Source organism: Talaromyces atroroseus (assembly GCF_001907595.1).
Source record: "Talaromyces atroroseus strain IBT 11181 chromosome Unknown scaffold_18, whole genome shotgun sequence".
Lineage (NCBI taxonomy): Eukaryota > Fungi > Ascomycota > Eurotiomycetes > Eurotiales > Trichocomaceae > Talaromyces > Talaromyces atroroseus.
Window position 1 is genome coordinate 171,983 of NW_017971450.1, and position 27,064 is coordinate 199,046.

At 42.0% G+C, this 27,064-nt stretch overlaps 9 protein-coding genes across 9 annotated transcripts; 3 read left to right on the plus strand and 6 right to left on the minus strand.

The window, feature by feature from the left end:
• Positions 1-4,909: 4,909 nt before the first annotated feature.
• Positions 4,910-5,575, minus strand: UA08_09160 (hypothetical protein; the record flags this gene model as incomplete). The annotated part of the gene is made up of 1 exon (XM_020264144.1): positions 4,910-5,575. One exon carries the CDS (start codon positions 5,573-5,575, stop codon positions 4,910-4,912), a length of 666 nt encoding a protein of 221 aa, XP_020115676.1.
• A 644-nt stretch (positions 5,576-6,219) lies between these two features.
• UA08_09161 (Vegetative incompatibility protein HET-E-1) lies at positions 6,220-6,666 on the minus strand (the record flags this gene model as incomplete). Its single annotated transcript, XM_020264145.1, has 2 exons — positions 6,220-6,399; positions 6,640-6,666. The coding sequence occupies 2 exons, from the start codon at positions 6,664-6,666 to the stop codon at positions 6,220-6,222; spliced, it is 207 nt and encodes a 68-aa protein (XP_020115673.1).
• A 1,220-nt stretch (positions 6,667-7,886) lies between these two features.
• On the minus strand, positions 7,887-9,019 carry UA08_09162 (hypothetical protein; the record flags this gene model as incomplete). Its single annotated transcript, XM_020264146.1, has 2 exons — positions 7,887-8,540; positions 8,627-9,019. The coding sequence occupies 2 exons, from the start codon at positions 9,017-9,019 to the stop codon at positions 7,887-7,889; spliced, it is 1,047 nt and encodes a 348-aa protein (XP_020115674.1).
• Positions 9,020-10,874: 1,855 nt separating this feature from the next.
• On the minus strand, positions 10,875-11,176 carry UA08_09163 (Conidiation-specific protein 10; the record flags this gene model as incomplete). The annotated part of the gene is made up of 2 exons (XM_020264147.1): positions 10,875-11,000; positions 11,048-11,176. 2 exons carry the CDS (start codon positions 11,174-11,176, stop codon positions 10,875-10,877), a joined length of 255 nt encoding a protein of 84 aa, XP_020115671.1.
• A 647-nt stretch (positions 11,177-11,823) lies between these two features.
• Positions 11,824-12,227, plus strand: UA08_09164 (hypothetical protein; the record flags this gene model as incomplete). The annotated part of the gene is made up of 3 exons (XM_020264148.1): positions 11,824-11,898; positions 11,950-12,013; positions 12,070-12,227. The coding sequence occupies 3 exons, from the start codon at positions 11,824-11,826 to the stop codon at positions 12,225-12,227; spliced, it is 297 nt and encodes a 98-aa protein (XP_020115672.1).
• A 457-nt stretch (positions 12,228-12,684) lies between these two features.
• UA08_09165 (hypothetical protein) lies at positions 12,685-13,032 on the plus strand (the record flags this gene model as incomplete). Its single annotated transcript, XM_020264149.1, has 3 exons — positions 12,685-12,771; positions 12,837-12,899; positions 12,961-13,032. The coding sequence occupies 3 exons, from the start codon at positions 12,685-12,687 to the stop codon at positions 13,030-13,032; spliced, it is 222 nt and encodes a 73-aa protein (XP_020115669.1).
• A 959-nt stretch (positions 13,033-13,991) lies between these two features.
• Positions 13,992-14,393, minus strand: UA08_09166 (hypothetical protein; the record flags this gene model as incomplete). The annotated part of the gene is made up of 2 exons (XM_020264150.1): positions 13,992-14,340; positions 14,389-14,393. The coding sequence occupies 2 exons, from the start codon at positions 14,391-14,393 to the stop codon at positions 13,992-13,994; spliced, it is 354 nt and encodes a 117-aa protein (XP_020115670.1).
• Positions 14,394-16,213: 1,820 nt separating this feature from the next.
• On the plus strand, positions 16,214-18,593 carry UA08_09167 (hypothetical protein; the record flags this gene model as incomplete). Its single annotated transcript, XM_020264151.1, has 4 exons — positions 16,214-16,339; positions 16,413-16,537; positions 17,121-17,297; positions 17,402-18,593. 4 exons carry the CDS (start codon positions 16,214-16,216, stop codon positions 18,591-18,593), a joined length of 1,620 nt encoding a protein of 539 aa, XP_020115677.1.
• A 5,460-nt stretch (positions 18,594-24,053) lies between these two features.
• Positions 24,054-25,937, minus strand: UA08_09168 (hypothetical protein; the record flags this gene model as incomplete). The annotated part of the gene is made up of 2 exons (XM_020264153.1): positions 24,054-25,522; positions 25,577-25,937. 2 exons carry the CDS (start codon positions 25,935-25,937, stop codon positions 24,054-24,056), a joined length of 1,830 nt encoding a protein of 609 aa, XP_020115678.1.
• Positions 25,938-27,064: the final 1,127 nt, after the last annotated feature.

Consider the following 27,064-nt stretch of genomic DNA (forward strand, 5'->3'; position numbering starts at 1 on the left):
TACAGGCTCTACTATTATCTATAATTTATATTCCAGTATAATTAGGGCTGCAAAAAATCTTATTGTAAAGTGTACCTTTATTAATAATAAACCAACAAATTGATAGCTTGGGATCTTATGCTAATTAATAGTCTACCAAATTTTTGCCGCTTTTATATGACTTCAAATACAGCCAATCATGAATCTATGTCCATAGGAAATTGGTCATTCTCGAGCAGAAGCAAGGGCCATTATCAGCAACTCTCTAGTACTCACCAGTCCAGTTTCAGGTCTAGCACAACATTCTTATTGATAAACAGCATACCATATCCAAGAGCTATTACATCTGAGGTATGACATGGAATCAACTCACTATAAGCTATAATCACAACAAAGCATTATTACATATCCAATGACTACAAGCTTCTTAGAGAGATTATAGAATTAACTAAGTTAGTACTTTACTTTACTAAAAACAAGATTATTATATTTATGCTGGTATAATTAGGGTTATAATTACTTAAATATTAGATATATACTAGAATAAGCTGCTGTCTTTTTTTACTAGCTAAGAATCTCTTACTCATGTCTTATAACTAATAGATCTTTATTATATAAAAAAATAGTATCTAAATAGACTACACTCTTTACCTTGACTATCTATAATAATATATTTAAAAAGATATAAGGTTCAACACATAGCCTTTATCTACTGCATTTTTCACCTTATCTTTATAGATACTGCTTCTATAATTAAGTCATAATAGAGAAATAATTTCATTTTTTAAATCTACAAATTGCTAGATTTATAGAGTTTAGTATATATATAATTTTTTTAAAAATAGTAAACTTAGATTATCTATATAATTATAATAAGAAGCTAATTGAGTAGTAGCTTATTCTAAAAGTATAGATTAACCTTCTAATAAATCTATAATGCTATAATTAAAATAAGCATCCTTTAATTTTATATAATAAGATTATTAATCTTAATATTATAATAAAATATATATAAACTTTTAAACAAAGATCTACAATTATTTATTAGATAAATATCTTCTTAGATTAAGCCAAGATCTAGACACTTTTAATAATCCTATTAATCTCTTATTCAACTCTTTAATTTCTTAGAAAGACATAATATTCTTTTTTATTTTATTGATATTAGCCATAGCACTATACAATATATACCTACTAAAGATTTTAGTTCAGTATATTTTATATAATATAACTAATTTATTCTAGATAAATAATTTCTTATTATATTTTCTAAAATAATTCTATAAATCTTTACAATATTATACAAGCATACTATTCTCTACTATAAAAAAAATTAATAAAACTGCTAACTTCTCAATCAACTATTAAATTAGCAGACAATAGCATTTATATTATACTAGATATACTAACATCAGAACTAATAAGCATATATCTCACACAATTTCAGATCATTATATTCTAATTAGGCTAATAACTAGTTCTAAATACCTTTCTTAAAAGTATCTTATTCAAGCCTAAGTATAAAAAAATCTTTTATATATTAATTTTAAATAATAATTAATTAGTTAAAGTATAAACAGTTAATAAAAAAGTAACTATATATAACTTATTAATAATATATTTCTAAAAAATCTATAAGAATCTTTATATTTATTTATAATATTAATCTAATATAATATAGGTCTTAATAGCCTCTTTTTTATAAAAATAACAGCAAAATAATTATTAAAATTAATATTTATTATTTAGCTTTATTTTAAGTATTAAACAGTATTTTAATAATATTATTAAACTTTATAATTATTAAATAGTTATAAATATATTAAACTCTAAGTAAATAACTAATAATAAAAACAAAGATATTATATAAATAATATATTATCTTTACTTAATCATTATTAATACTTATTTAAATACTTATCTCTAGCTAATTCTTAATTACTATAAAAAGGCTAATAATATATTAATTATATTTTAGAAAGATAGTCTTTTAATAAGAATATTTTATAATTCTTAAAACTAAAATCTTTTATATAATATAAAATTTAAATTAAATAAGATGCTAGAAATATAATTAATATATACTTAGATATATATTAGTCTATTATTAATTTTAAAATTACTATATTAAAGCTTTAACAATATTATTCTTACTTAGAAAGATTAAGAAAATTATTTCTAGCTATCTAGAATCTTAGATAATAAAATATAAATAAAGCTTAATTAATTATATTATTAGACTATTTAATTATTTTCTAAAAATAGATAAGATCCTTATTAATACTTCTATAAAATCTAGGAAAGTATATATCATTTAGTCTTTAAAATAATAATATAGAGTGATAACTAAACAGATAAATTTCTTATTACTTATTAAGGAGTTGTAAAGTTTACAGAATGTGATATGATAAATATGGTTTACCATAGCTGCCCGGGTGTTAATAGTTCGTTTGCATAATGTGCATTTCTCCTCGAATAGCGGGGTTCTTCACATAGGCTGGTGAAGGAGTGTATAGAAATTTCGGTCTTTGAAATCCAGCTGCACCTACCCAGTGCCCAAGAACTCAGTTTAACCAAAACTACTTCTAGTATAGTAAAATTCGACCAATTAATCAGAGCAATTATAATATTCTTCCAGAAAACCACACACCATCAATATCTAAGAAATAGGAGGGGATAGCCAGAGATAGTTATAGATTCAAAAGTTCATCTTAAAAGACAGCAAAAGTAAAGAGATCTTTTATAAGTAATAAAGATAGCAGTACTAATAACTAATATTCAACCATAATAGGAAATTTTCTAGTATATATTATACCTATTTTACTTTTTAAGTAAAAGACATCTTCTAAGATAATTAGAACCTATTCAGCATACTTTCAGTTATAGAAGATTAGGGTTTCCTATCTAAGTTTATATCCAATCTAATGCTAGTTTACTCTAATAAAGTAACTTATTTAATCCTAAAATATATAATCAAAAATCTTCTTAGCTCTCTAAGATATAAGATAATGCTATAACTAATCTATTATATCTCTCTTAGGGCTAGTATAGATCAACTAGAATAATAATATTCCCCACTCATTATCTTCTATATTGATTTTTACACCATGATTAATAAGCAGTTTAATAGCCTTAAATTAGCAATACTCTATTACTTAAAATAAAGAAATTTAGCTATTTAAGTCTCTTTTATTTATATCTACTCTATATTAAATTAAAAAATCCATTATTTATATATAACTATGAAGCATAGTATATAAAAAAAGCAGTCTTTTTTAGTATTATTTATTATTTAGATTACAAGCATTAGGATATACTCCATTATTAAGATAACTTTAAATGATAGGTAAATCCCTCTTTTTAATAGCTTTAATCAGATCTTTGGGGGCGTTTTGCTGGAATATCATATTTCCTAGGAGTCAATGCATATCCAAAAAGTTACTGCAGTGTAATGTTGAGGGGAAGGTCTCAATAATAAATACATGTAGTTCAATGATTTCTCCATTGGTCACCCATCAACGTGAGAAGCACTCAGCGAAGCGAAGTTTGGATGCTGGTCGTATTGCTCAAGAAGGACATCCTAAATGAGAACGCCTCACGACCAAACGAAAAAACCACCACACAGGAACACTAACACAGAGTCAATGTCAATCCATCTGATATCGTCCCACCAACATAGGAATACAGAAACACCGAACGGATCGACCGTACTGACACCAATTCGCTCGGATAGTGTTCGTTCCCGTTTGGAGTCAGTATGCGGATATTCCTAATCTTGGTAATGATCTGTCTTGCGCTGTAAAATATCCTGTTTGGTGTCGTATGCACCCGTCTTGTGCGGTAAAAGATCCCGTTTGGTATCTAAGCACCGTTCGGGGGCTTAGAACGAATTCTGTTCGGTGCTTGCACCAGTTGATGTCGGTACCCAACGGGAACGGACGCTGATATCCAAAGAACACTACGAGAGTAAATGATTTTATTTTGCAATCTGATAGGACAAGATATGTATGCATTTATAAGTAGACTCGCCTCCCAAGGTTCCAATTTACAGCTCATTGTTTATAGCACTTTTATCTCTTCTTACCCCTGGTTTGGTGGGCTGGTCGTTTGTGTCTAACATTATTCAAATCGTTGACTAGTGTGTAGGTTCCAGTGTGACTTCCACTTATCACAAACATCAAGCATAAGCTTCTCTATCCGCCTTTTAAAATCCTCTGCGCACTCTGAGCATCCATCCTTCTGAAGACCGCCCGGATCTACAGTCGCTTCACACCTCACCAATTCGACCATGTATTTCTCGGCAATTCTCACAACGCTCTTTGCACTTATTCATGCTACATAAGCATACACACCAGCATCTTATTCATGCAACAACGAGACAATCTATAAATGCGACACTTCTGGTGGTTCAGCTTACTGCGAGTAAGCGACGACAGTTGTTACAAGGAGACTGCAAGATGTGTTGCAATGGGACCCCAAAGCAAGACCATTAGCTCTAAACGCATTAGAACATCGGTGCTTTATTGGTAATATGGATCACGAGCTACAGGAGTAAAACGACGGGAAACCGGATAAAAAAGAATAATCTGAACTATTATTACAATTTTCGCACTTTTATGGGCAAGTAATACGTATGCGTATACTCTCGTTCGATGTTGGATATTCACATCTGATTTTGGTAACGATATTTTTGTATGAAATCCTGTTTGGTGCATCATGCGTTTGAGTGTCATTAAACTTTTTGAGCAACTCATGATCACCTCATATATAAATTGGGAAAATTCCGCCAAGAATAACCCCTAAGACAGAACAGCGCGCCATGAAAAGCTACAGAATAAATTCAATCACAGTGGAGTCATTTGCATATCAAAAACGGCGGAGCAGCAAAACATTTTTCCTTTAAGAATTAAAAAATCTTTGTAGTTAGAGTCTACTTTCTAAACGTCATTCTAATGATTTGGCCAGATGGTTCACAATCGAAATCCAGTAAGAACCTCTTCTGCCTATTTTCAAAATAGACTTGGGTCCCATCTGGAGAATTGACCGCATAGCCGTTCTTGAGGGCTTTGGAGTAGTATGGAGGCTCTCCTACACCGATTATATGGCAAGGCTGGAGATTGAGGATCTGCTTAGTGCCATAAATTGAGAACTGTGAGGTAGGCTGAGCGGTATCCTTAAAGGAAAGCAATCGGAGCAATTTTCTGTCGTTCAGCAGAAACGGATCCTCTGGGCTTTCGATTTCCGAAACGTTCAGTGTAATACCCCAACGAAGTTTGATCTCTCTCGTGTGTGGATTATATTTATATGGACGGTGTAGACACTCTAAGAACAATTCCCAGCGATAGTTGGGGTCCGTAACTCCACCACCACAGTGAATCGTCACATAGATGTTTTTCTCCCCAGCTTTGTCGAGCATCGGACCGAAAAGCAAAGGGTTCCCCTGAAGCCGCGTTATTTCCTGGATCCATTCATCGCTCTTGAAGATCGAATTCCACAATTTGCGGTGTTTGCTACGCTCCGACGAAACAAGAGATGGTATTGGTTGTCGAAAAGCGAATATATTGTCCCAAATTTCTCGAGGAACTTTGCCAAGCATCGTGAATCTCAGGTTTGCAGTATGTCGATTAATTCATGAATCAGTGGAAATGCTCAAAGCTGAGGGCTTGTTAGGAGAATGACATTATTATATATCTATCCGCCCAATATAAATCCAGAATTGACATCATTCCTGTGGGCGATCATGCTTTCATATTTTTGACATCAGAATCGGGATTCAGTTTCCATCTCTCAATTTATAGAGATAGAAACGTCAGATTCGACGTGGTCACCGTCCCGGCCATGGAGCAAAACATAGGAAACGATCTGTTTGGTGCTGTAAAATTCGCGGCTGGTGCCGCATGCACCGTCTTGTGTGGTAGAAATGATCGGAACTCGTATCGTACGTCCAACGGGTAATACTGGGAATGACTCCGCCTATAGTTCCGGCATGGTAGAATCATTAAATGCGCCCTGCTACGTTCAACTAGCAGTCCTATCACTCCGCTTTGGCAGGCCTTAATCGACGATATTATGCCTGTCTCCGACCAACCCAAGTCCTCTATAACCTCTGGCCGGACAAACTGGGGTGCTCCGTCTGTCTCTGACAAACCCAAGCCATCCATGTTTGCAATTTGATGTCTGTTTTAATTGATAAACTTTTAGACCGATACAAAAGTGCTATTGATAGAGTGAATTTCCTTCTCAACCTGAATGGCCGTTAAGTGTTTGCAGTTCAGAGCGGGTCTTAGCATCCCAGAGCTTGATGGTGTCGTCATAGGAGCCTGACGCCACTATTTGGCCATCAGGGGAGAAGGCCACTGAACAAACCGAACTTGAATGGCCCTCAAGTGTTTGTAGTGCCGGGCTCCAATCATCCTCCACCTGTGGTAGAATGTGTATTTGTTTGGGCCTGTAGTTAAGAAACATCTTTCTAATAATACTTCGCATTGGTAAAAGCACCACCCCGGAACAGTAGAGTTGGAGCGGGGCAAGACTTGCCATGTAGGCGTTCTTTAGAATAAATCGTTTTGCCTCATAGAGAAAGTTGGAAAATTCAGCAGTCACGTCCTTCTGTACACTTGATTTTAGTCATCACTCGAGTGTAAATGCACAGAAACTTACCCTAGCGCCTAGCTGAATTATATCCATCATTGCCACCGCCTCTGATATAATACCCATTAGACTCAGCGCCCCTAGCCAATGAAGGAAGTGCTTTTTCAGAAAGCCAAAAGCCATGGGCCTACTGATATGACGGTGGCTATGTTCAAAATGATATACCCAATACCGACAGGAGTACTGGAGATCTGCTGAGAGGTGCTTGTTAATAAGTTGATTATCGATATTTGCTCTCTGACTCCCGTAGCTTGACAGACCACAGATATTTTGCTTCAAGCCAGTTTTTGCGTTCATAATACGGAAGCAATGCAAGACAATCTTCTGGTGCGTCTCGTTTTCATCCACTTGGAAGGTGCTTGTTGTATTAATGAGGAAGTCTCGGAATGATAGATGTAGGATTCGGACCGGGGCATCCGAATTAGTTGGTATATTCAAATATCGATGCCGCGCCGAAACATCCTCCGTCTATGTACGTCGATCTTGAAGGGGTGAACCTGTCACGAAAGGGAACTATATCAATTTTGCAGATTTACTTTGCGCCTTCTGATATGACGTATTTGATCGACATTCATGTCCTAAATGCTGATGCATTTACGCACAAAACAAAGAGCGGCAGGACACTGAAAGAAATTTTGGAGGATCCGCTTCTACCAAAGGTGTTTTTCGACGTGCGCAATGACTCGGATGCTCTATATAGCCATGCTCTTCGAACAATACGGCGTTGTATAAACAGGAGGGGTTTTTTTTTTCCCAACGATAGATGCATGCGACTCTTCTATTAATTCCCATTCGACCACTCTATTACTCCTGACTGGTCTGAGATTTTTGTACGCGTAGTGTTATCTTGATGCGGATCAACCGCACATAGTGCCATGTCTCTAATGAATTTGGTAACGCCAGGTCTCATTGCCCTAAACAGCCTTCTAACTGTGACAGCCCTCGTGGCTGATCTTACGGCTCGAACATGAAACTATTCGGAGATAGGGCTTCGACCCTGGGCGGTACTGTATTGGGAAGCCTCATCCACACAAAGAGCATTGATAAAGACTTGTACGCAGCGGGGCGGACTCTTTCTCTTCTTTTTTCCTTCTCATGCTTGATATGCTCTGTAGATGAACGCACCTACTTATTTCCCAATACAAGGTCTTGGCTGTCAGGATGCTATCTACGAGTAGTTGATGAATTTGCGTAGCAAGTACTAAGCATTGGCTAGGTCCTATTATTAACAAAATACAACAATTCACCCATGGGATTTAAGACTCTTGTGATCCAGACGCCAACTTTCCCAACACACTCCCTACATTCATTGCAGCATTCATGCACTCTTTTGACCATGGCGCAAACTGCAAAAACCCGTGTGTCAAATTATCATAATGGTGCCATTCAACTCGCACGCCCGCCTCTTGTAGCTTGCTTCCATACTCGACCCCGACATCCCTCAGTGGGTCCCATCCAGAAGTGAATAATGCCACAGGAGGGAGATCTTTCTGCAAATCATCGACCCGTTGCATACCCGGGCTGACATACCGGTGGCTGGGCGGGTATGTTTTGTCATACGGCAATTTGGGAAGATAGTGGTCGGCGAAACTGAAGATTCCATTGCACACTAGATATAAGCTTCCACCCCTGTTGTTTTCCTCGCCCGCCGGCGTGTCAAAGGGGATCCTTGCCTCCGGATACAAGAGGATTTGGCCCGCCATGTTCTTAATACCTTGATCTTGGCGACGCAGAGCAAGGGCGGCAGTCATGTTCCCCCCTGCAGAATCACCGCCACCAAAGACATAATCCGAATGAATTCCCCGTCTTAGACCTTCGGGTCCCTGGGCCCAGTCTATTGCGGCTGAATATTCGTCTAGTTGGACTGGGAATTGATGTTCTGGGGCAAGACGATAGTCAACGCCAATAGTCTAGATCGTATCTTAGTTAAACGATTCGCTGGGTCGAAGATAGGTCTCACTGCTTGGTCTCTTAGAGGAATATGGGATAGACATACTATGACACCTGCCGCTTCGGCAATCAGTCTCAATCCATTCTCAAACTCGTCAACGGAGCCAACTGTGTAACCTCCTCCATGCATATACACCAGCGCTGCCACTTTCTTTCCAGATCTCTCTTTTCGATCTTCCACAATCGTTCGGGGATAGAATAAACGGATTGGGATTGTTCCGTGTATTCCTCTCACCCCTTCAAATTCTACCTCCCCGATTGGTGCTTTTTGATTGTCTGGCAAGGCGTGAAATCCAAGGATTTCTAAATGATGTTTCCGCTCCCGAACAAACCCATTTTCGCCACCGAGATGAAGACTTGGGTGGGTGTTGAGAAAATCGGCCAAGGAGGAGGCTATAGAAGAAGATCGAACTGCTGTCTTGGGAATTCGAGGTGTCATCTTTCTACAGTCTTTCGGAAATGATGATAGAGATGTATATCTAGGTAGCGAGTCTTTTTTTTGCTTCTTTCTTGTAAAATTCGTAATGAATATATATATATATATATGCATGCTAGTCAAACAAACAAGCTTTACGTAATACACGATGTGTTGGTATAGTTATGTTAGCCAATAATACCATGCGAAATGACGGCACCAATTGACGTCATACATCCATGCTCGAAACTAGAAGAATCACCGTATGATAAGCTAGAATTGCAAGATGAACATGCAGCTAATAATTGTTCTTACATTGGACTGGTCGAGAGATCAAGAAGTTCAGATATCGGATGAGATTGGCATCGTGTAATATGTTCCAGAACGGGTGGGCATTGGACCTTGGGAGGTGTTTATCTAGCGCCTATTCCAGCGCTGAAGCTGTTCATATCCGGTGCCCATTGGCGCTTCTGAGCACTCCCATGGGCCTTTGGCACTACTTGCAGCGCCACTCCAGCACCAGCACTCCCATCGTCCTACCTGGAGCCATCTGACCATAGGGTGGTCCCTCGGCGCCATTCAGCCGCTTCCATAAGCGCTCTCTCATTACCACGCACCCCGATGGTGCCTGGGAACTCCATTGCTGCATATTGCGCCGTCATTTCAATCCTACTGAATGATCAGACAAGGATACTATGGTAATGCTCTCCAGGCTGCCACTCAAGGAGGACGTCTTAAGATTGTTCGGTTATTCCTTGAGAAAGAAGCGGATGCCAGTGCTCAGGTTGGAGCATACGGCGACGCTCTCCAGTTGCTGCTCAAAAAGGACATCGTTATACCATAAGGATATGTGCGGTAAGAAATGATTACAACTCGTATCGTACGTCCAACGGTTAATACTGGGAATGAATCCGCCTACGGTTCCAGCATGGTAGAATCATTAAATGCGCCCTGCTACTAACGTGCCTAAATTCAACTAGCAGTCAGAGGCTATCACTCCGCTTTGGCAGGCCTTAATCGACGATATTATGCCTGTCTCCGACCAACCCAAGTCCTCTATAACCCCTCGCCGGACAAACTGGGTTGCTCTGTCTGTGTCTGACAAACCCAAGCCATCCATGTTTGATGGCCGGACTAGATTTGGTTGGCCTCTTTCAGAATCGCCGTCACGGTTCCAACACCAAATCAGATTGATACCAGGGAGCTTCATGAAGTGGATTAGATTCACGGCGCTCTTTGTTGAATAAGTTCTCCGCACCATAAATTTTCAGCCATTTTCTTTTTTATAAATGTCTGTTAAGAAGCGGCTTCAATATGAGCTTATAGCCATTTCCTGCCAGTATCCAAGGTCTTTCATACTAGCAAACAAGCATGAATAAATCTGTTTCTTAGCACGAAGAGAAGGCATTAATTCAGTAAAACACTCGATTGTAACAGTTCAACTTCTTGTCCTTTGCTATTGCAACTCATTGTGGCAATGATAACAAGGACGATCCGCATTTCTTAATTATAATAATTCACGACATGAATTCATCCTCACACCGATACTATTCATTTAGACGCTACCTTGCTATTGGACTCTGGCTTTTCAACAGACTCAACACTTCACCGACAAAAAGTATTAGAGCATCAAGAGTCGAGACAAGTAAATATATCCCAAATTTAGTAAACATATGCTTCATGACGGATAATATTCTGTCTTAGAATGCAATAGACTGGAACCGCAGCCAGTCTATACAGGTCATTCCTTGAGTTAAATCCATATATTTGGAATGTAGAGATTTGAAAGACTAGTTTGATAATACTCCTTCAAGTGCAAAGTCTCCTTGACGATAACATTCGATATTCTTTTTGGATCAGTTCTGATTGCCATGGACGGCTACTGTTGCTCATCGTAGGTACCCCCAGTGCGAGAACCACCTTTGCGTCCAGCTTCGCGAGCACGCTCTTCGCCAGGCTGAAAAGATCCACTTGAGGCCTTCCCTCCCTCAGATGCGATGTCGCGCTGTGTCAAGTCAGTATAATCAAATACTTCAGAACGGGATTGCATACCTGGCGATGAGGGTCCATACTAGCAAAACCGCCTGAATGGCTGCTGTGACCACCCTTGCTAGCGATATTCTGCACTTCTTCTTCTGGGCGATTGGCGAAGTTGCCAGGGTTGGGGTTTGCGGAAGTCATTTTTGTGCTATAGACTCTTTTGGAAGATAAAAAAGGTTTCTGAATGTTGACTCTGAAATTGAGACTTTGGAAGACAAAGAACTAGAGCAAAACTATCTTCTTTATATAGTCTAGTTAGCGTACTGTTCTCACTTTCGAGCGAGTGTCTTGGATCGCTATTTCGTCACCGTCTTTAATTAATCATCGAATCACATCTAGGGATATAGATTGCGACGTCTTCACTTTGGCGATCGCCACCTGGCAAACCATTGCGTCACTTTCTTCATTTGGGGGTCACTTAATCATCACATGTAGATTTTTCTACCACCAAAACAGTCCTATTATCTTGCGGTAGCCCTGCGGCGAAGACCGATGGGTTCCACGGTGCTGCTGGGTCTGGTAATGGCGAGAACATTACAACTCAATTAATTCATGCCTACTACGTAGTAGTATAGAATCAGGTAATTTGGATCGTAGATCGTTGGACAGACATAGATGACGAGATGGTGACGCAGCATTTATTACGAGAAGCATCCTAGCTTATGAGAAATCGCCAGAGTGCGATACCGATTTCTATTAAACTGTCCACCTCGGAGCCCATCAACAAAGAAAAATATCGTCCTTGGTTTTTTCTTTTTTTTTAAAAAAAAAACAAATTCCCGCTCATCATGTCAGACCGTTACGAACGCGAAGCCGAAGACCGATACGAAGCAGAAAACGATATCTCACCTGTCTCCGGTAACGTCAAGGATTCATCGTACACCACCACCGAATCCTAAAGAATTCCTGTGCAGGCAGACAGCAAGCCGTATGATGATCCCATGCAGCCGCCACAATCGAACTCTGACCAGCAGCTCGGTATGTGTGAAGTATACAGAATATGTTGATTTCCACGACATAACTGACGGCAACAGAGAGCGACGAGCGTGAAGCTGTTGACAAGTCTAATATTCTAAGTGGAAGCCGACTTCGCTATTCAAAGCCTCAGTCCGCAAATCGATACAATGAGGGTCTAGATGAGAACGACCTCCCATCTCAGACCTACTACAAAGGACAGTCTTCGACTCGTTGATAAATTCCGTCATTCGTTAATCTAGTATACTTTCTTGCTAGCTTCTTTTTTGTTTCATGTGCACGACCTCAAAAAGGTAGCTATTGGACGATTCGTATGAGATGGATAGAAATCTAACGAAGCCGCGAGTTAACTGCTGTATTGAATCAATGTAACTAACTGAAGTTTTGCTCCGTTACAATATCTGACACATCTGTATTCTAATAAAAAATTAGTCTGTCAGGTAATGTACCTAGTACAAAACAGCTGCCAATTAACGAGACAGTAAGTTTAGTTTTCCTGAGTTGGGGCGTTGGCCCTGTGGACCTAATGATGAACCGATGACTACTACAGAGTACATTACATATTAGACTATGTCCGACTATATAGGCCATCCCGCCGGCTTAGAGTGAGATTCTAATCACCACCATCATTATCAGCATATTATCATTGCTATCATCTATCTTAGTATTCCGCCATGGATGAAATTAAGGACAAGTACGGCAACGCGATCCATCAAGGTGACCATGTCTACACTAAAATCCGCGGGGGGCACGAAGGAGAAGTAATCTACCTAAACCAGCCCCATCATGAGCAAAGAAGCAATATGCACTGACTTCACTGTTACAGGTCGAGAAAATAGTGATGAATCAAGTCGAAGTAGAAGAGGAGGATGTCAAGAATCCACCCAAAGTAAGATACAAGCTAAGGTCTCCAACGATAATCTATACAAATGTTTCATTGACCATGCCAGGTCCTCTTCCATGACCAACGAGGGAAAAGGGCCGCTCATAATCCAGAGACGCTGGAGAAACTGAGCGACTAGCCGAGTGCTTCTACTGCTTTGGTATTATTTGACTCTGTTGCAGGTTGCTACATTTGTATACAATATTGTGTATATATAATATGATCCCTGTTTGTTCATTTTACAAAGCTGCATCGTCAAAACCGACATTGTATAGCTTCAACCGCGCTACTCTCGTATGACGTCATGCGCGTTGTCGAGGAGACAAAAATATATACGCATACCCTACGACATGTAGTAGATCAAGCCCAGCTTTGCTTCGTTGATTCTCGTCAACTCTTCCCCCTTTGCAGCACAAATGCAGTCTGTTCTACGACTAGTATTAGGCCTAGGACTTTAGTGGCCGAGTCGCGCTTGCGAACCCATTGCGCATCGGGTTAACTTGTACATAACACTACGATGCTTGCATTCCCGCTAAACTCTTGATATCAACCAGATATGAAATCGCACGAGCCTTGGTATTAAATGGCGCTCGAGAAAGCGGAATCCATGATGAACGCTTTGAGAGATCAATGGTGGGAGAGAGAGAAGAGGGAAAAGAAAAGGCAGAAGTGTTGATGCAGGCCTCTTTTCAGCCGTACAGCCTAGGGTTTCAGCATCCTGGGATGTCGAAACCCAAGTCCTACCTGCGCTGCCACAACCCACCAGGTAATCGGCTATTGGCACCGTGATATAAACCAGTGAAAGAGAGCCAATAGAGACATGCTGTTAGGTTAGGCCTGTACGCTTGACTGGAGGAGGCATCGCCGATTGTAAATTCACTGGAAAGTAGTCCGGACGCTTTGCGCCTCAACCCATGGAGTGGAAGAGAACCCCATCCATCCATCCTCCCACCTGGAGTCTACTTGTAACTTGCGGGTATATTGTCCGAAGTCTTGACTGCAGGAATAGACATTCCTGCTCCAATTCCGAGACATTCTTTTCGACGAACTTTTTGTTTTTGGAAAATGGACCTACTATGGTATGGGACTTCGTCCACTTCAGCAATCCATTGCTTCAAGACGCGAATTGCTCCACCGAGTGGAGAAGTAACCTTGTTCACAATGTGAAGCTATTCCCATATCGTATGACTCATATGACAAAGGCCCCCAGCGGATTCTTTGGTGTCTCTCAAACCCGCCTTGGCGTGTTCCGGAGCGCTCACACTCGGAGCAGGTTCCCGGGTTGCAAACGTGACATGTGGCAAAATGTATTTCCGATGTTTTCCGAGTTTTGTCGTCAAGGTCGATATTGGCCACGGTAATGCTCATGTACCCGCTAAGCGATTGCGTCATACCCACTGTTCTGTACTTAAATCTGTAGTCTCTGCCTCCTGGCACATCAGCTCGTCTGCGAGATATAAGCCTGTCAATTTATATCTGAGTACTATGTACTTACCTCATTTTGCTATTCCATATTCCTCTTTCATAGTGACGCGACGAAATCCTTCGCAACACATGGTGACAGATACGTCCCTTGGAGTTTCGAAGTGCGGTTGATACAAATGCAAAAATGGCACATGCATATTCTTATGACAGGAGTCACTGCTCTACTTGCAACAGCAAAAATGACGATCAGACGACATATATGACAGATAATGAGTTTGAGACCGCCTTACAACATGCTCAGTTGGAGGCTGAAATTATTCGCCGTGATATTGAACAGCTGCTATTTATGCTCAGAACAGCCAATCCGCAACAGCTCAAATCATTTTCCGCGGCGGTTCGGAGTGATATATCACAGCAGGAGCTTATGGCCATGGTCCGCAGATATATCGGAGAATAATACGTCGGAGAATATGAGGGGAAATTTTGCACAAATATAATACATTATGCGCCCGGGTCTTGGTGGTAATCCTTTTGGACTTGTCGGCCCACTCTTCTAATTCCGCATTTACAAGACTTTACTGGGGAAGCTTAATGTTTTGGATGAGGTGCGTTGAACATCAACTGACTTGCTGTCTAATCGTCAAATTCATGCTATCCGTCAGCTATGAATTCACTTTTCGTCAATCACCTGGATTTTTCCTTTTGAACGCTTTAGGATCAATCTATTTGGTTAGCGCAACTTTACCCATCATTTCAAGCCTTCTACTACGTAGTATGTTCCCGAGTCGGAAATAGCGCGACAAGATGCGTCAAGCAGACGCTTGTCAACTTGAAGCGCTTCCTGCTAACGGATGCCTCAAATCTTTGACATCTAATGTCATTCTGGGTGGATCCACCTAAAAAAAGAGCTTATGAACATGAAAGCTTTCGGGGAGGCCAGCTTCGTAGTAGGATCAAATTTGATCTCCCCGAGTGTGAGTATATAACTCAAGGCTAGCTAAAGAAACGTTCGTCTCCAGTGGCCACTTCGAATATCGTCCATAAAGAACCGGAAAAAATATGTCTACGTGACAGCCTATAGCCCTGGTTTTCAGTATTTTGAATTTATGAGATCCTTTTGATGCTGTAAACATGAATGAAAGTGGCACTGACAGTTATATCATATTGCTCACAGAAATAACGTACTGGATCTTCTCCAGAAATCGAAACCTGTTTGTCTCCACGTCCTGAAAATTCACACACTCTTGTGAAAGTGTACCGCTAGGCGTTATCAATGTGGCCGATCTCTTTGTGGGCAGTAACCGTGCAGTCCGGGCGTACCTGCACCGCATTCGCCACTTACGCGTAATGGAATTTTATTCTGTTACCATTCGCCACTGTAACTAATGTTGGAACGAGCTCGAGTGGGACCAATTTGAATATACTTATGCAAACAGTGAAATCAGCATTACGCCAGCTTGGACTCTCTGAAACCGGTTGCAATCGCTAGCATTACCAATTGTTTACTGCTCAATTGTTCCTTAAGTATTATTTCTCTCATCCTAGACTTGGTTCTATACAATGGCTTCTGCTGCCGTTCCTTATACTATCAGAGAATGAGAGTGAATAAAGTTGTCCCCGCCGCCGGTTCAAGCATCAATCATTATTGACCAATATTACTCAATCGCCTATCACTCGCGGTGGCAATAACTAACAGCCTGTTGCACCGACGAAGCAGCGCCCTTTTAATTTCATAGCCTGCCATAGGAGCACTCAAATCTGTATTGCTCAAAGACGGTTCGTTTATCCTTGATAATGATCGCTCAGCGATCGTGTTCAACAATCAAAAATCCCACTATCGACGGAACCGTTGCGAATATTTCGACTACCTAAAAAATCCGGAAGACTGTTCCGACATGGGTAGAACCACGAACCTTTCTGAGCTAGCGGAGCATGATTATCTGAAGGAAAGGTCATTGATTACAGGTCAATCGAAGCGAGTGGGACCGTTACGCCGTACTCGAACCAAAAAATCTTGTACAGTATGTCTGAAGTGGCGGACAAAATGCGATGGAGGCCAGCCAGTATGCAAAAGCTGCCTGATTAATGGGGCAGAATGCAGATACTTGTATCGAGAGCGAGCACGGGATAGGCAGGAGCTGGAATGTCTCAACTCAAAGATTGGCAAATCTCAGCGTCTTCTACGTTGTGCGCAATTTGAGGCTTCCGCAGGTTCTACGGTAAGACTCCAGTCAACTTTAGCAGTAAGTTCTTCATGACGCAGATGCTAAAGCCTGTGCGCTAATTTTTTGTAACTGAGGAGATATCCCAGGCTGCGGATTCATTACCTCGACCTCAAAATCCTTTCTCGTCGAGTCAATCATCTGCCTCAGCTGATCATTGGGGAGGACACATCATAAACCTAAGGCTTCACGGAAGCAAAGACGCAAGGGCTCCGGGCTTTCCAGGAGGATTTACGGATCCCGCTGCGTCATGCACCACAGAGGTAGATATGGCAGATCCGCCTAATAAAGACAAGAAATCTTTATTAGATGTGCCTCTTTTTTCAAATATCCGAGCCGGAGTGACTGGAGATTCCCCTTACAAGAAGAAACTGTCGGCAACGTGGTTAGATGATCTACCGTCAAGAAAGCTAGTAGATCTGTTCTTGCTGTCGTATTTCAAATCTTTACATCCGATGTTTCCTATAGTCCGAGAAAATCTTTTTATGCGACAATATGAATCCTTATGGACGGATACCAATTTAAAACCCGGACATAAATGGTTGGCAATTTTGAATTTGATCATCGCTATCGGTTGCAGAAGATTGCATCTTTTACAAGGAACGTCGGCGGCCGACTTGGATGACGAGGTATTCTTCTCTCGTGCTCAAATCTCGAGTGAAAGCGGATTTACCGCGTATCAGCGTCCAGATCTCCAACAAGTACAGGTTGAAGCACTTATGGCACTTTACTTCATGGTCTCTATGCAAATGACCAGGTAAGCCCACTCATGGCCTCTGAGGTCTCAGTTAAAAATAAAGCAAATAAAATATTAAAAAAAAATTCCAAAAAGGAAAATACTGACGCTGTTTGTTTGCATAGAGCTTGGAAGATTTCAGGGATAGCTGCGAGATCGGCCATGGAATTAAAAATCAATGAAAAACTTCCAGGCTTAAAGCTTGATCACGCATCCCAGGAAGCTCGTTCTCGTCTTTGGTGGTCTATCTACATGTTAGAGAGTCTGTTGTCCCGTATGATAGCGAAGCCGACATGTATAGACAGCGGAGCATGCTCCATTGATCAGCCTGTACCGTTTCAAGAAGATATGTTTAGCGGTCTGGATGCCGCAGAAATCCTAAAGAACAACGATCTCCGCAGAAGGCGCCTCAAGTGGTCACTAGATGACCACGATGGTGAGGAAGAGGCTCAAGTTGATTGGCTGGGAGAGATAAAACCAAACCAGGGATTATATTTTTACCATTTGATTGATCTGGTGCATATAGTACAGGGTTTTACCTACGAGTTCGCTATCCTGATAAGGTTACAAGAAAGTCAGAGGTATATTGCACAGCGAATCACTTTTTACAACAGGAAACTAGATTACTGGTTATACCGACTTCATCCAGCCTTTCAGTTCATTGATGACGTTGATGCCTGTTTCCCAGAACATCCATCGTTGGAGCGGACAAGCTTGGGTATGCACTATTATAGTGCGCGCATTACTCTCTACCAGCAAGCCTCTCTCTCCCACAGCCACGGCTCTTCGGATAGGCCGATACACAACTACATAAGCCAGAGGTGTCTTGACGCTGCGTTCAGCTTAATCTCAATATACCCGGATACCGTGGACATGGATTGGATATACAATGCATCTCCATGGTGGTTGAATCTGTACTTTATTATGCAGGCAGCTACAATCTTCATCAAGGCTCAAAAGAACTTCGAAAACAACCGCAGCAAGATGGACAGCAAGGCGTTTCACGACATAAACAGAATTCGAATCCAAAATGCGCGTTTTAAGGTCTATCGATGGCTCCAGTCACTCTCCGGAGTCAACGAGCTCTACCGCCGTGCATTCCTGCTTTATGACAATATGTGTCATCATGTTGGCTTATTCAATTCGTCCATTGTTGCGCCGGAAATATCTTTTACTAGTCAGGACCATGTTACATGCACGTCTTACATGACGCTACCTGAGCATCAGGCCGCTATAGCGGCGAGCCAATATCATTTTGCCTCGTTTACGGATCAGAACAATGCAGGACCACCTTTCTTTGAATTCGACCGAGTTTGAGCTTGATGTTGCTCAACCGAGAAAGAACCATGAGTAGAGCTGTTACAGCGTCGCTCTTGGCATATTTCCCGCCTGATGAGGACTAAACCCGATCACGACTTATTGTGAACACTATATTTTTGAGACGACTACACCGCATGCTACATGATTCCAGCCAGGGCAGAAAGTGATAGGCTAGGTTCTTCGCTTCATAGATAGTGAACTCTCTCATGTCCGCTTTCAGCGTTGCAGCTGATTCACTCAAGGATAATGAGAGATGGGTTGATAGTTCGGTAGGCAGCTGTTGGCTCAGTGAAGCTATAAGGAGGTGCAACCTCCCGCCGAAACAGCTCCATTCTTTCTTCTTCACCTATCATCAACGCCGATGCATATGAGTGATCCTTAGATCTCTGTGAAAAGGAAATCCAGTCTAGATCAATAGTGCCCAGACAAACGGGTACCGCAGACCCTTGCAATGAATGGAGGACCCGATAAACATCTTCTTCCTGCCGTACGGCCGGCCACCGGCCATCAGTAGTCTCCTTTCCAAGTATTGTATATCCGTACGGCATCAAACTGAGCTTGAAAGGAACACCGCAGGTCCAGAATTCCCAACCGGGGGCATGGTAGTGGTCCAGACCTCTGTCCAGGTGCTGTTTGAGGGATGCGCGCTAATCAGAGAAATAAACTGATAGATGGTCAAGTGACTTGGAGCGACATGGTAAAATTTAATTTAAAGATATAAGAGGAGTATAAGATTCCACTTAAATCAAATAGTGATAGCCTTGATATAAGATGATCCAGCTATTAGCTTCATTTACTTATAAACATCTAGCACAAAGGGCGAAGCTTTTCACTTTACTTTAGATATAATAGTTGTCTGCTGCAAATCTATTGCCATCACTCACTATCGTTCAGCGTTCCATACTAAATTGGACTGTCAAATATCATCATAACAGACACCAGACTAAGCCAATGTCTGTAGTGTTTTGTCCATCTCTTTCTTAATATCAACATCCTCAGGCCAGCTATTGTAACATAAACTCATTCCAGCCCACAACATCAACAACATCATTGTCACTTTTGCCATAGAGACAAGAGGATATGGCCAAGTAAGAGCTATGCTGCCAAGACAGACCGGGATATTCTTCCCTTATAAAGGCACAAGATGTGAGTATACCTTCATTTCATAAGCCAAGTCGCGCTCATTTGCTTTCTGCACGCCTTTAACGACAAATATATATCCATATTTGGTCAAAATGACTTTGAAGAGCACACCAACATCACCAAAAAGCCCATTTCTGTCCAAACATTCGCAATCTTGATCAAGGCTCCGAGCAAGTTGCTTTCGAAGAATAAAGTGTATCCAAACTCGCAGATTGGCGATGCACCAACACTTCAGAGCACTGGTACATCCTAAGACTTCAGTAGACTAGTGCTCTTAGAAGAAGATAGGATAGTCTTGTAACCGCTTTTTCGGTGATATATGATCTCTATATGTGAATTGTTTGTTGCCATGATCTAAAAACAAGATATAAACTGTCTGCTTTTATGTGGACTGCAATCCTGCTATGTCTAACCACTGTCCTTGACACGAATCCTATCACAGGCATTCCAAGACGGAAGGATCGGATCTGTGTTCTTGATACACTAAGGACTATTCTTCCCAAGGAATTCAGCATACCGACATTGAAAGATGGCATGCACCACACAATTAGGTACAACCTGAGTGGTTGCCCTATCTTAAATCGGCTTGTATTTTCCTTGCCAAAAAATCAGGTCTTATTCTTGCATCAGCTTCAGACGTCGTTTTAATGAAGTTCACGGCGACATCTTGGATACGTTGATGCGAACTCCCCATCCGAATTTCGCCACGAGCGAATCAATTTTCATCTCATTGTCAGACTCTAGGATCGTCAAAATCAGGTCCACCAGCTCCTTTGGATTTAGCGTCGGCCGTTGCCGGGAATTGCTATGGCAGGTGATCGAGTGAAGGGAATGATTAACACCCAAGGCATGGGCACTGAAACGTGGATTCTAGATTTTCTCAAGTTAAATCACTAATGCTTTTACTCGAAAAGTAGATATCGTTCTCACTTTCATAGCAGACTAGTTACGGCCAGTCTTTTTGAGATAGACCAATCTTCAACAATGGTGTATAGACAGACTCTGACACCCACGGAAAGGAAGGAAAAGCGGCAAATAAATACGTCTGTAGGCGATTTTAGTTGGAAAAAAGAAAGCCGAACATGTATCGGATTGGTTAGGTTAAAGATTCCCCTGGCAAAGTGAGAGGCTGCATAATATGAACACATATGCGATTCACGTAGGATGTATCACATTGTTTTTTGAAATAGACGCTGTTTCGAAGTTCCTTCTATATGGTTCGTTTTGTGGCCTTTCTTTGTTTGATCCGACCCGTGATGACCAATGGGGAAAGATTTGAGAGTTCAACTTTGCGAGACTGACCCACGTGATCATGGAAGATATCATCAGCCCGTTATTCCCGGAAGGATCCTCGAGGTGGAAATAATCCTTAGATCAATCACTCCTATCCCTGTGGCAGGCGGAACATGGCGACTTCAAATGAAAGTGTCACGTGCGATTCACGTGCATGGCTTCACCCGGGTAAGCCATTGGTCTAGGAGAGAAACGTGGTTTAAACATAGATCAGCATGAGGAGACCATACGCCACACCTACTAGGACGGAGTACGTATAAAGTATTGTGACGGAATAATCGTTTCCAGATGAATTCAATCAAGAAGGTATTGAGACACCATTTTCCGGTTGCAGAAAGATATTCTTTTTCAACCTACCTCAACTTTAGATTTTTTTTTTAACATTTCGTAGATCCCGTTCAAAGGCTCTGCGAAGGGTTGATAAAACGTGCGCATTGCACATTTCAAGGCTGCGGCCATCTCAATATGCACGCCATGGAGGCTCTGACTTGGCAGATATAAGAAGACACTTTGTATCTGTCCTCTTCATCGGTATTCATTGTTGGTTCAATTTCCTGGATCTCGACCATCCAACACTTCCTTTGTTAGAGTAACTGTTTTCAGTGTCCAGAGCCCCGACAAATACCAAGAATCCTGACTTATTCTAAAGAAAGGATGCTATATAGTCATTAGCATTATACAGTACAATCCACTACTAAGTTTTCGTACCTTGAGCAGAGTTCGAGGATCAATGCCGCTCGTTTGGGTGACGAAGCTCTTAGCCATTATCCATGACATGCCGGTCGTATCTGAGCTGCCATGAAGATTGAGAAGCTGATTGGCAATCTTGCAAACCGCCTGCACGTCGCAAGAAATATCTTTCCTCCTCCCTGCTTGGATCATGCTCTTCCCGATATCTCCTACTTGAGGCATCAGCGGAACAGTAAATCGTCACCAGTGAAATCAATTACCAATTTTAATTTCGCCATCTTCATTAAGATAGATATTATCACAGTGCAAGTCGCCGTGGCTAATATTGAGAACCTCATGAACATAGATTAATCCGTGTAATATCTATGTAGTGTTAGTCATTGTTTTCGATGTAGAAAGTGTGCCTCAAATACCTTTTTGCAAATTGTCGCCACTTCGATTCGATCCAGGGTCTTAAATTGCCGGATTTCGGTTAAAGACATCCCTGGCATTTCATAATGCAGAACGACATGACTTTCATCAACCCAATTACCTATAAGATTCAGCAGATTGGGGTGACTAGTTGGCGTTATAGAATCGAATCTTCCCTCCGTAGCAGCAAGGTCCATTTTTTGGAGAAAAGTTGCTTGGCAAGAGGCGTGGCCTATTTGCATTCCTAAGAAGTCGTCTCCATTCTTTCTTGCGAAATTGATGAGAATGGTATCAAATCGGGAAAATGAAGACTTTTTGGGTTCTAATTGAGGAGTCTTTGTCGCGTGATAAGTTTCCTTGGTCTGGAAGTCTTGAGCCAAATTTGACGGGCAACTGGACGGCTTGTCCTCGGAATTAGATGTTTCACCCTGCATGCTCATTTTGAGTAAGCTAGGATCCGGAAAATATTCCAGTGTGGCCGTGAGGAGATAGGAGGATTAAATACTTGACTTCAAGGCTAATAAACGGAGTGAATGGGTACCTTGCTATAAACAGTGAAATAAACAAGTCTAAATTTCGAGGAGAACAGGTTTCATTTTCTCACTCCATCCCGACGATGAGTTTGATTATGGTAAATGCCAAAGGATAACAGCCCTGACTGAAAAACCAACACCGAACGGGAACGACCCAACAATCTAAAACAGGTGAAAATCAGGCAGAGCGTTTTGGATTCAGTACGTCTATCTTTCGGGGATCGTACGCTTGCACTAAGCTCCTTGGTTCTGGGATTTTGATCAAATGGATATAGTTCATATCTGTGCGTTTAGATGTTAGTGACGTTCTCATTTAATCTTGGTAACGATCCGTTTGGTGATGTAACGAGTCCTGCTTGGTGTAAGCATGCCCATTTCATGTCTGTAGGTGTTCCCATTTGGTGTGGGTAAAGAATCCCGTTCGGTGCCGGAACCAATTGGTGCTGTAAAGAATCCCGTTTGGTGCCGTACGCACCGTCTTGAGTGGTAAGAAATCCCGTTTGATGTTGTACGCACCGTCTTGAGCGGTAGGAAATCCCGTTTAGTGCTGTACGCAACGTCTTGGGCGGTAATGAAATCCCGTGTGGTGCTGTACGCACCGTCTTGAGCGGTAAGAAATCCCGTTCGGTGACGTATGAACCAATTGGTGCTGTAAAGAATCCCGTTTGGTGCCGTACGCACCGTCTTGAGTGGTAAGAAATCCCGTTTGGTGCCATATAACCAATTAGTGCTGGAAAAAATCCTGTTCGATGGCGTATTCAACAATACTCCATTCACGACTACGATCATATCTCATGTCAGTATGCGTATCCGTTTGGTGTTGGCAGATGATCCCGTCCTGTAACTGTTCTCGAAATCAGAAGAGGCAACTTAGCAATTGACTATGATTAGATTACTAACATCAAGACACCATCCTGGAGCACGTGACAATGAACAACGCCAAGAGGAACATAGCCCTAGATACTCTATCTTTATGTTAGGGCTCATGAAGCACGTGGTAATATCACATGATCTGACACTACAGTGGTCCGTGCAGATGAACTCAACAGGGATCTTTTTCCGCTTTAAGAGTACAGTACATAGCCTTAGCCCTAGAGCGTTTACAAGATTCAGAGTAAGACTATGGAGACATTGGGAACTTCTGAAAAGTCTATGATTTCGCTTGTTCTTGATCTTGTACGACTTCCTTCCAGTATGAGTGATGGTGGAATATACACGTTTATTGAACATAAGAATAAGATCTCCCAAGAACTGACTTAGAATGGCGTGTATTCGATATCAATGAGATTGCGAATATTGACTATCCCATTTAGAGAATCTTCTGAAACACTTAAAATGCGGCTGACAAGTCGTCCCTTACGTGTTTCGAGGTCCTCTAAAATTTGACCTACCCAGGCACATAACGATCCGGGGATTGTCGTAGCTTTCGCAAGCTATACTGGCGACGAGAACTCCCAGTATTCCTTGGACATGCCACTGTAATAGTCTGCGCTGGGCCAGTCCTCGGTCTAATAAGACCTCCTGACTGGGTTTGGTGCGGCCTTCCTTTCAGTTTGGTACAGTATCGAACCTGCAGGGCCATCTGTGTTCTTTTAGGAAAGCGTGCTGCAATGCGTGACCATGAGAGTTTCTCAGTCTCTTTGAGATGGACGATCAACGTATCTTCTTCGGCAGTATAATCCTTGCCCTTCAGAGACGCACACTCATCCGCCCGCGAGGAAGTCTGGCTGTCTACCACAAGGTCATCTAGAGTCGGTGATACCCTTCCTTCCTGGGGCAAGGAATGATTTTCCGGCGATTTCGCGTGCTTCTCCTTGAAGTTGAAGCTCCATATATACCCACACGGCTTAAGATCACGGGTAAATAAGCCTTCTATGTCAATAGCTTGAAAGTCGGACATGCTATTTGACTGGCCCCCTTCGTCTGCCAGCTTCTTGAGTGATGCCCAAATGTCAGATGAGACAGGACTGGAGGTGGCCGAGTTAATATCTTCAGTGACCCAGCAGCAATACTCAACGCGACTTAAAGAGACTTTGCGCAGAAATTGGCCACGGATTCGTATAGTCTCTGGACTTGTGGAGCTCTGGACCGTGGACTCAGGGCTCGCCAGTTTCGGCGAAGGGCTTTTTGAATAAGCTTGTGCGCGCACTCTTTTTCTGTGGAACTGAGAAGTGTTCATACTAGTGTTCATCCGCCTTTTTCTCTTGACTGGACGAGCCGCTGGTTCATCATATTCTATTCGACTCTCTGCAGGGCTGTCCTCACAATAGTCACTATCCCCTGGATCATCATCACTTTCTGCACTTGGAATGAACTGAGAACAAGCTGAGTGACGAGCGGTGCGAGTCAACTTGCTGGACTGCAATGGTTGATGAGGGACTACCACTGATAGAGATTTGCAACGCATCTCTGCTGACGAATTGCGTCCCTGTTGGCTGCCGTTAAGCTGTCGGGTTCGAGTGGGCGCAAACTGGGCTACTGCCGCTTCAGCAATTGGAGATTGTTGACACACCGATCGTTGCCTGCCCTTGTCCGCTAGACTGTCGTGGCACATTGCATCACCGGTTGGAGTATTGACAGGACTCATTGACATTTGATCTATACCGTTTGTGTCCAACTGAGCCGCCGAGGCGATGGGGTCATCTAGAACGGTCGGCGGCATTTCTTCGATAAAAGTTTCTGAGACAGTGCTGCTGTGTTGCTCATATCCACTATCAGAAATAAGGGGCGGCATCTCTATTTCCAGAGATTCTAGTACTGTAGCATCTTTAGCTAATAAGATTTCTGTAGCCTGTAGAGGTTCAGACAAATCCTTGTTTTTCTCGATGTAGTGGATGTCATGGATTCGTTCGTTAGCTGGAATAAATGTTCTTAGCTTTTGTATAATAGCATCGACGGGGCTAGACTCACATCTTCGACACGCATCCTGCTCTGTCTTCCCATCACATATGTTCTGGTCTTTGTTTTTGTCCATCTCATCAGATCTGTCAGAGTCGACGATTATGGCTGCTGGCAGTGGACAAGAGTCCTCAATTTGAATTTGGGCCTGTGTAACCACAGAGTTGATATTTGCCAAAGAAGATGGATCCTCGCTAGCTGACGCAGGCGGTACCACTGCTGCGCAAACATCAACAGAAGTGGAACGGTTAAGGAAAGGTTCGGTGGTTGATTGAAATGAAGAAGCTCCACAAGGGATCAGAGGCAATTTGGACGGCTTCCTAGGCTTAGGATATTGGTACTCGACCACGTTGTCAAGAGAGATATATGCCATGGCTGAGGTTGGATGAGAGATTATCAAGTAAGATGCATATTCCTATAGATAATCGGAGGTTGAAGTTGCGTTTTTTGTGGCCAACGGCTGATTAATATACCTGAGCTGAGAACGGCCCGATGCAGAGAATATACGAATTCGGCAATGCCATAATAGGAAAAAGAAGCAGGAATCCATTCAGCTTGTAAGTCTAGCCTTTCTAGGAAGCACACCGAGATTTTTCCGATACTCAGTCCACATAGACGGAAAAGGTAATACCTAGAATAGGAAAGAGACCGAAAGGAGTCCTACACAAGGAGCTTGCATGACAACCATCCTAGTCGACCATCCTGAAATACTCAGGCAACAGTGGAAACATTCCCACTTAGCGTACACGCCAGTGATATGTTGTGGTTTGAGGTATTTTTCCCATTGGTGTAAAGCCACTTGCAGCAGCGTAGCAACCATGAGAACGAATGCATAGCGCTAGCACAGCCTCCATTGGTCATCTCTTGGGTTGATATCTTGATATCGTGGTCACAACTCCGTTCAGCCAACGGTACAGCACGGAATAGGATGGGATTCCTATCCATCCCAAGTGTCAATTGCATCCGCGACTTCTAGCAGAGACGTAGAATCAAGTATATACCTCCATTGTGGCACAGGTAGCTCGTCTCTTGGATCAGTCGCGCTTTTTTTCAAAGAGAAACTCCCATACGCAACACTGGAGCCGCGGCGAAATTTTTCAAAGCTAGGGCTTCAACACCTTGACCATGAGCGGCCACTACCCCCTGCATGATCCTGGAATTTCAACCGGACATCACCGGCTCCAATAACACTACCTTTGAACGGACAGAAAGAGGCAGTACTCAACCACTTTCGACGCCGCTCAGGTCCACCTCGCCAATATAAGTGTATTGATTGGTGCCTAAACATAGAGCTAGTTATAGCAAGGAAAGTCTCCTTTTGATGCAATCAAGACAACCGATACGTTCACTAGTGGATCCTGGAAACTGTCGCCCAATCGGCTAGCCTATCAAACAGGACCTCGTCCTCGCAGAGAGACAGCTGTCCACTAAGGTCGCACTAGGTGCCATTTGCGTCGTGGCTGGCTCAAAATTCGTGAGTCACCATGTGGAATCGGATGT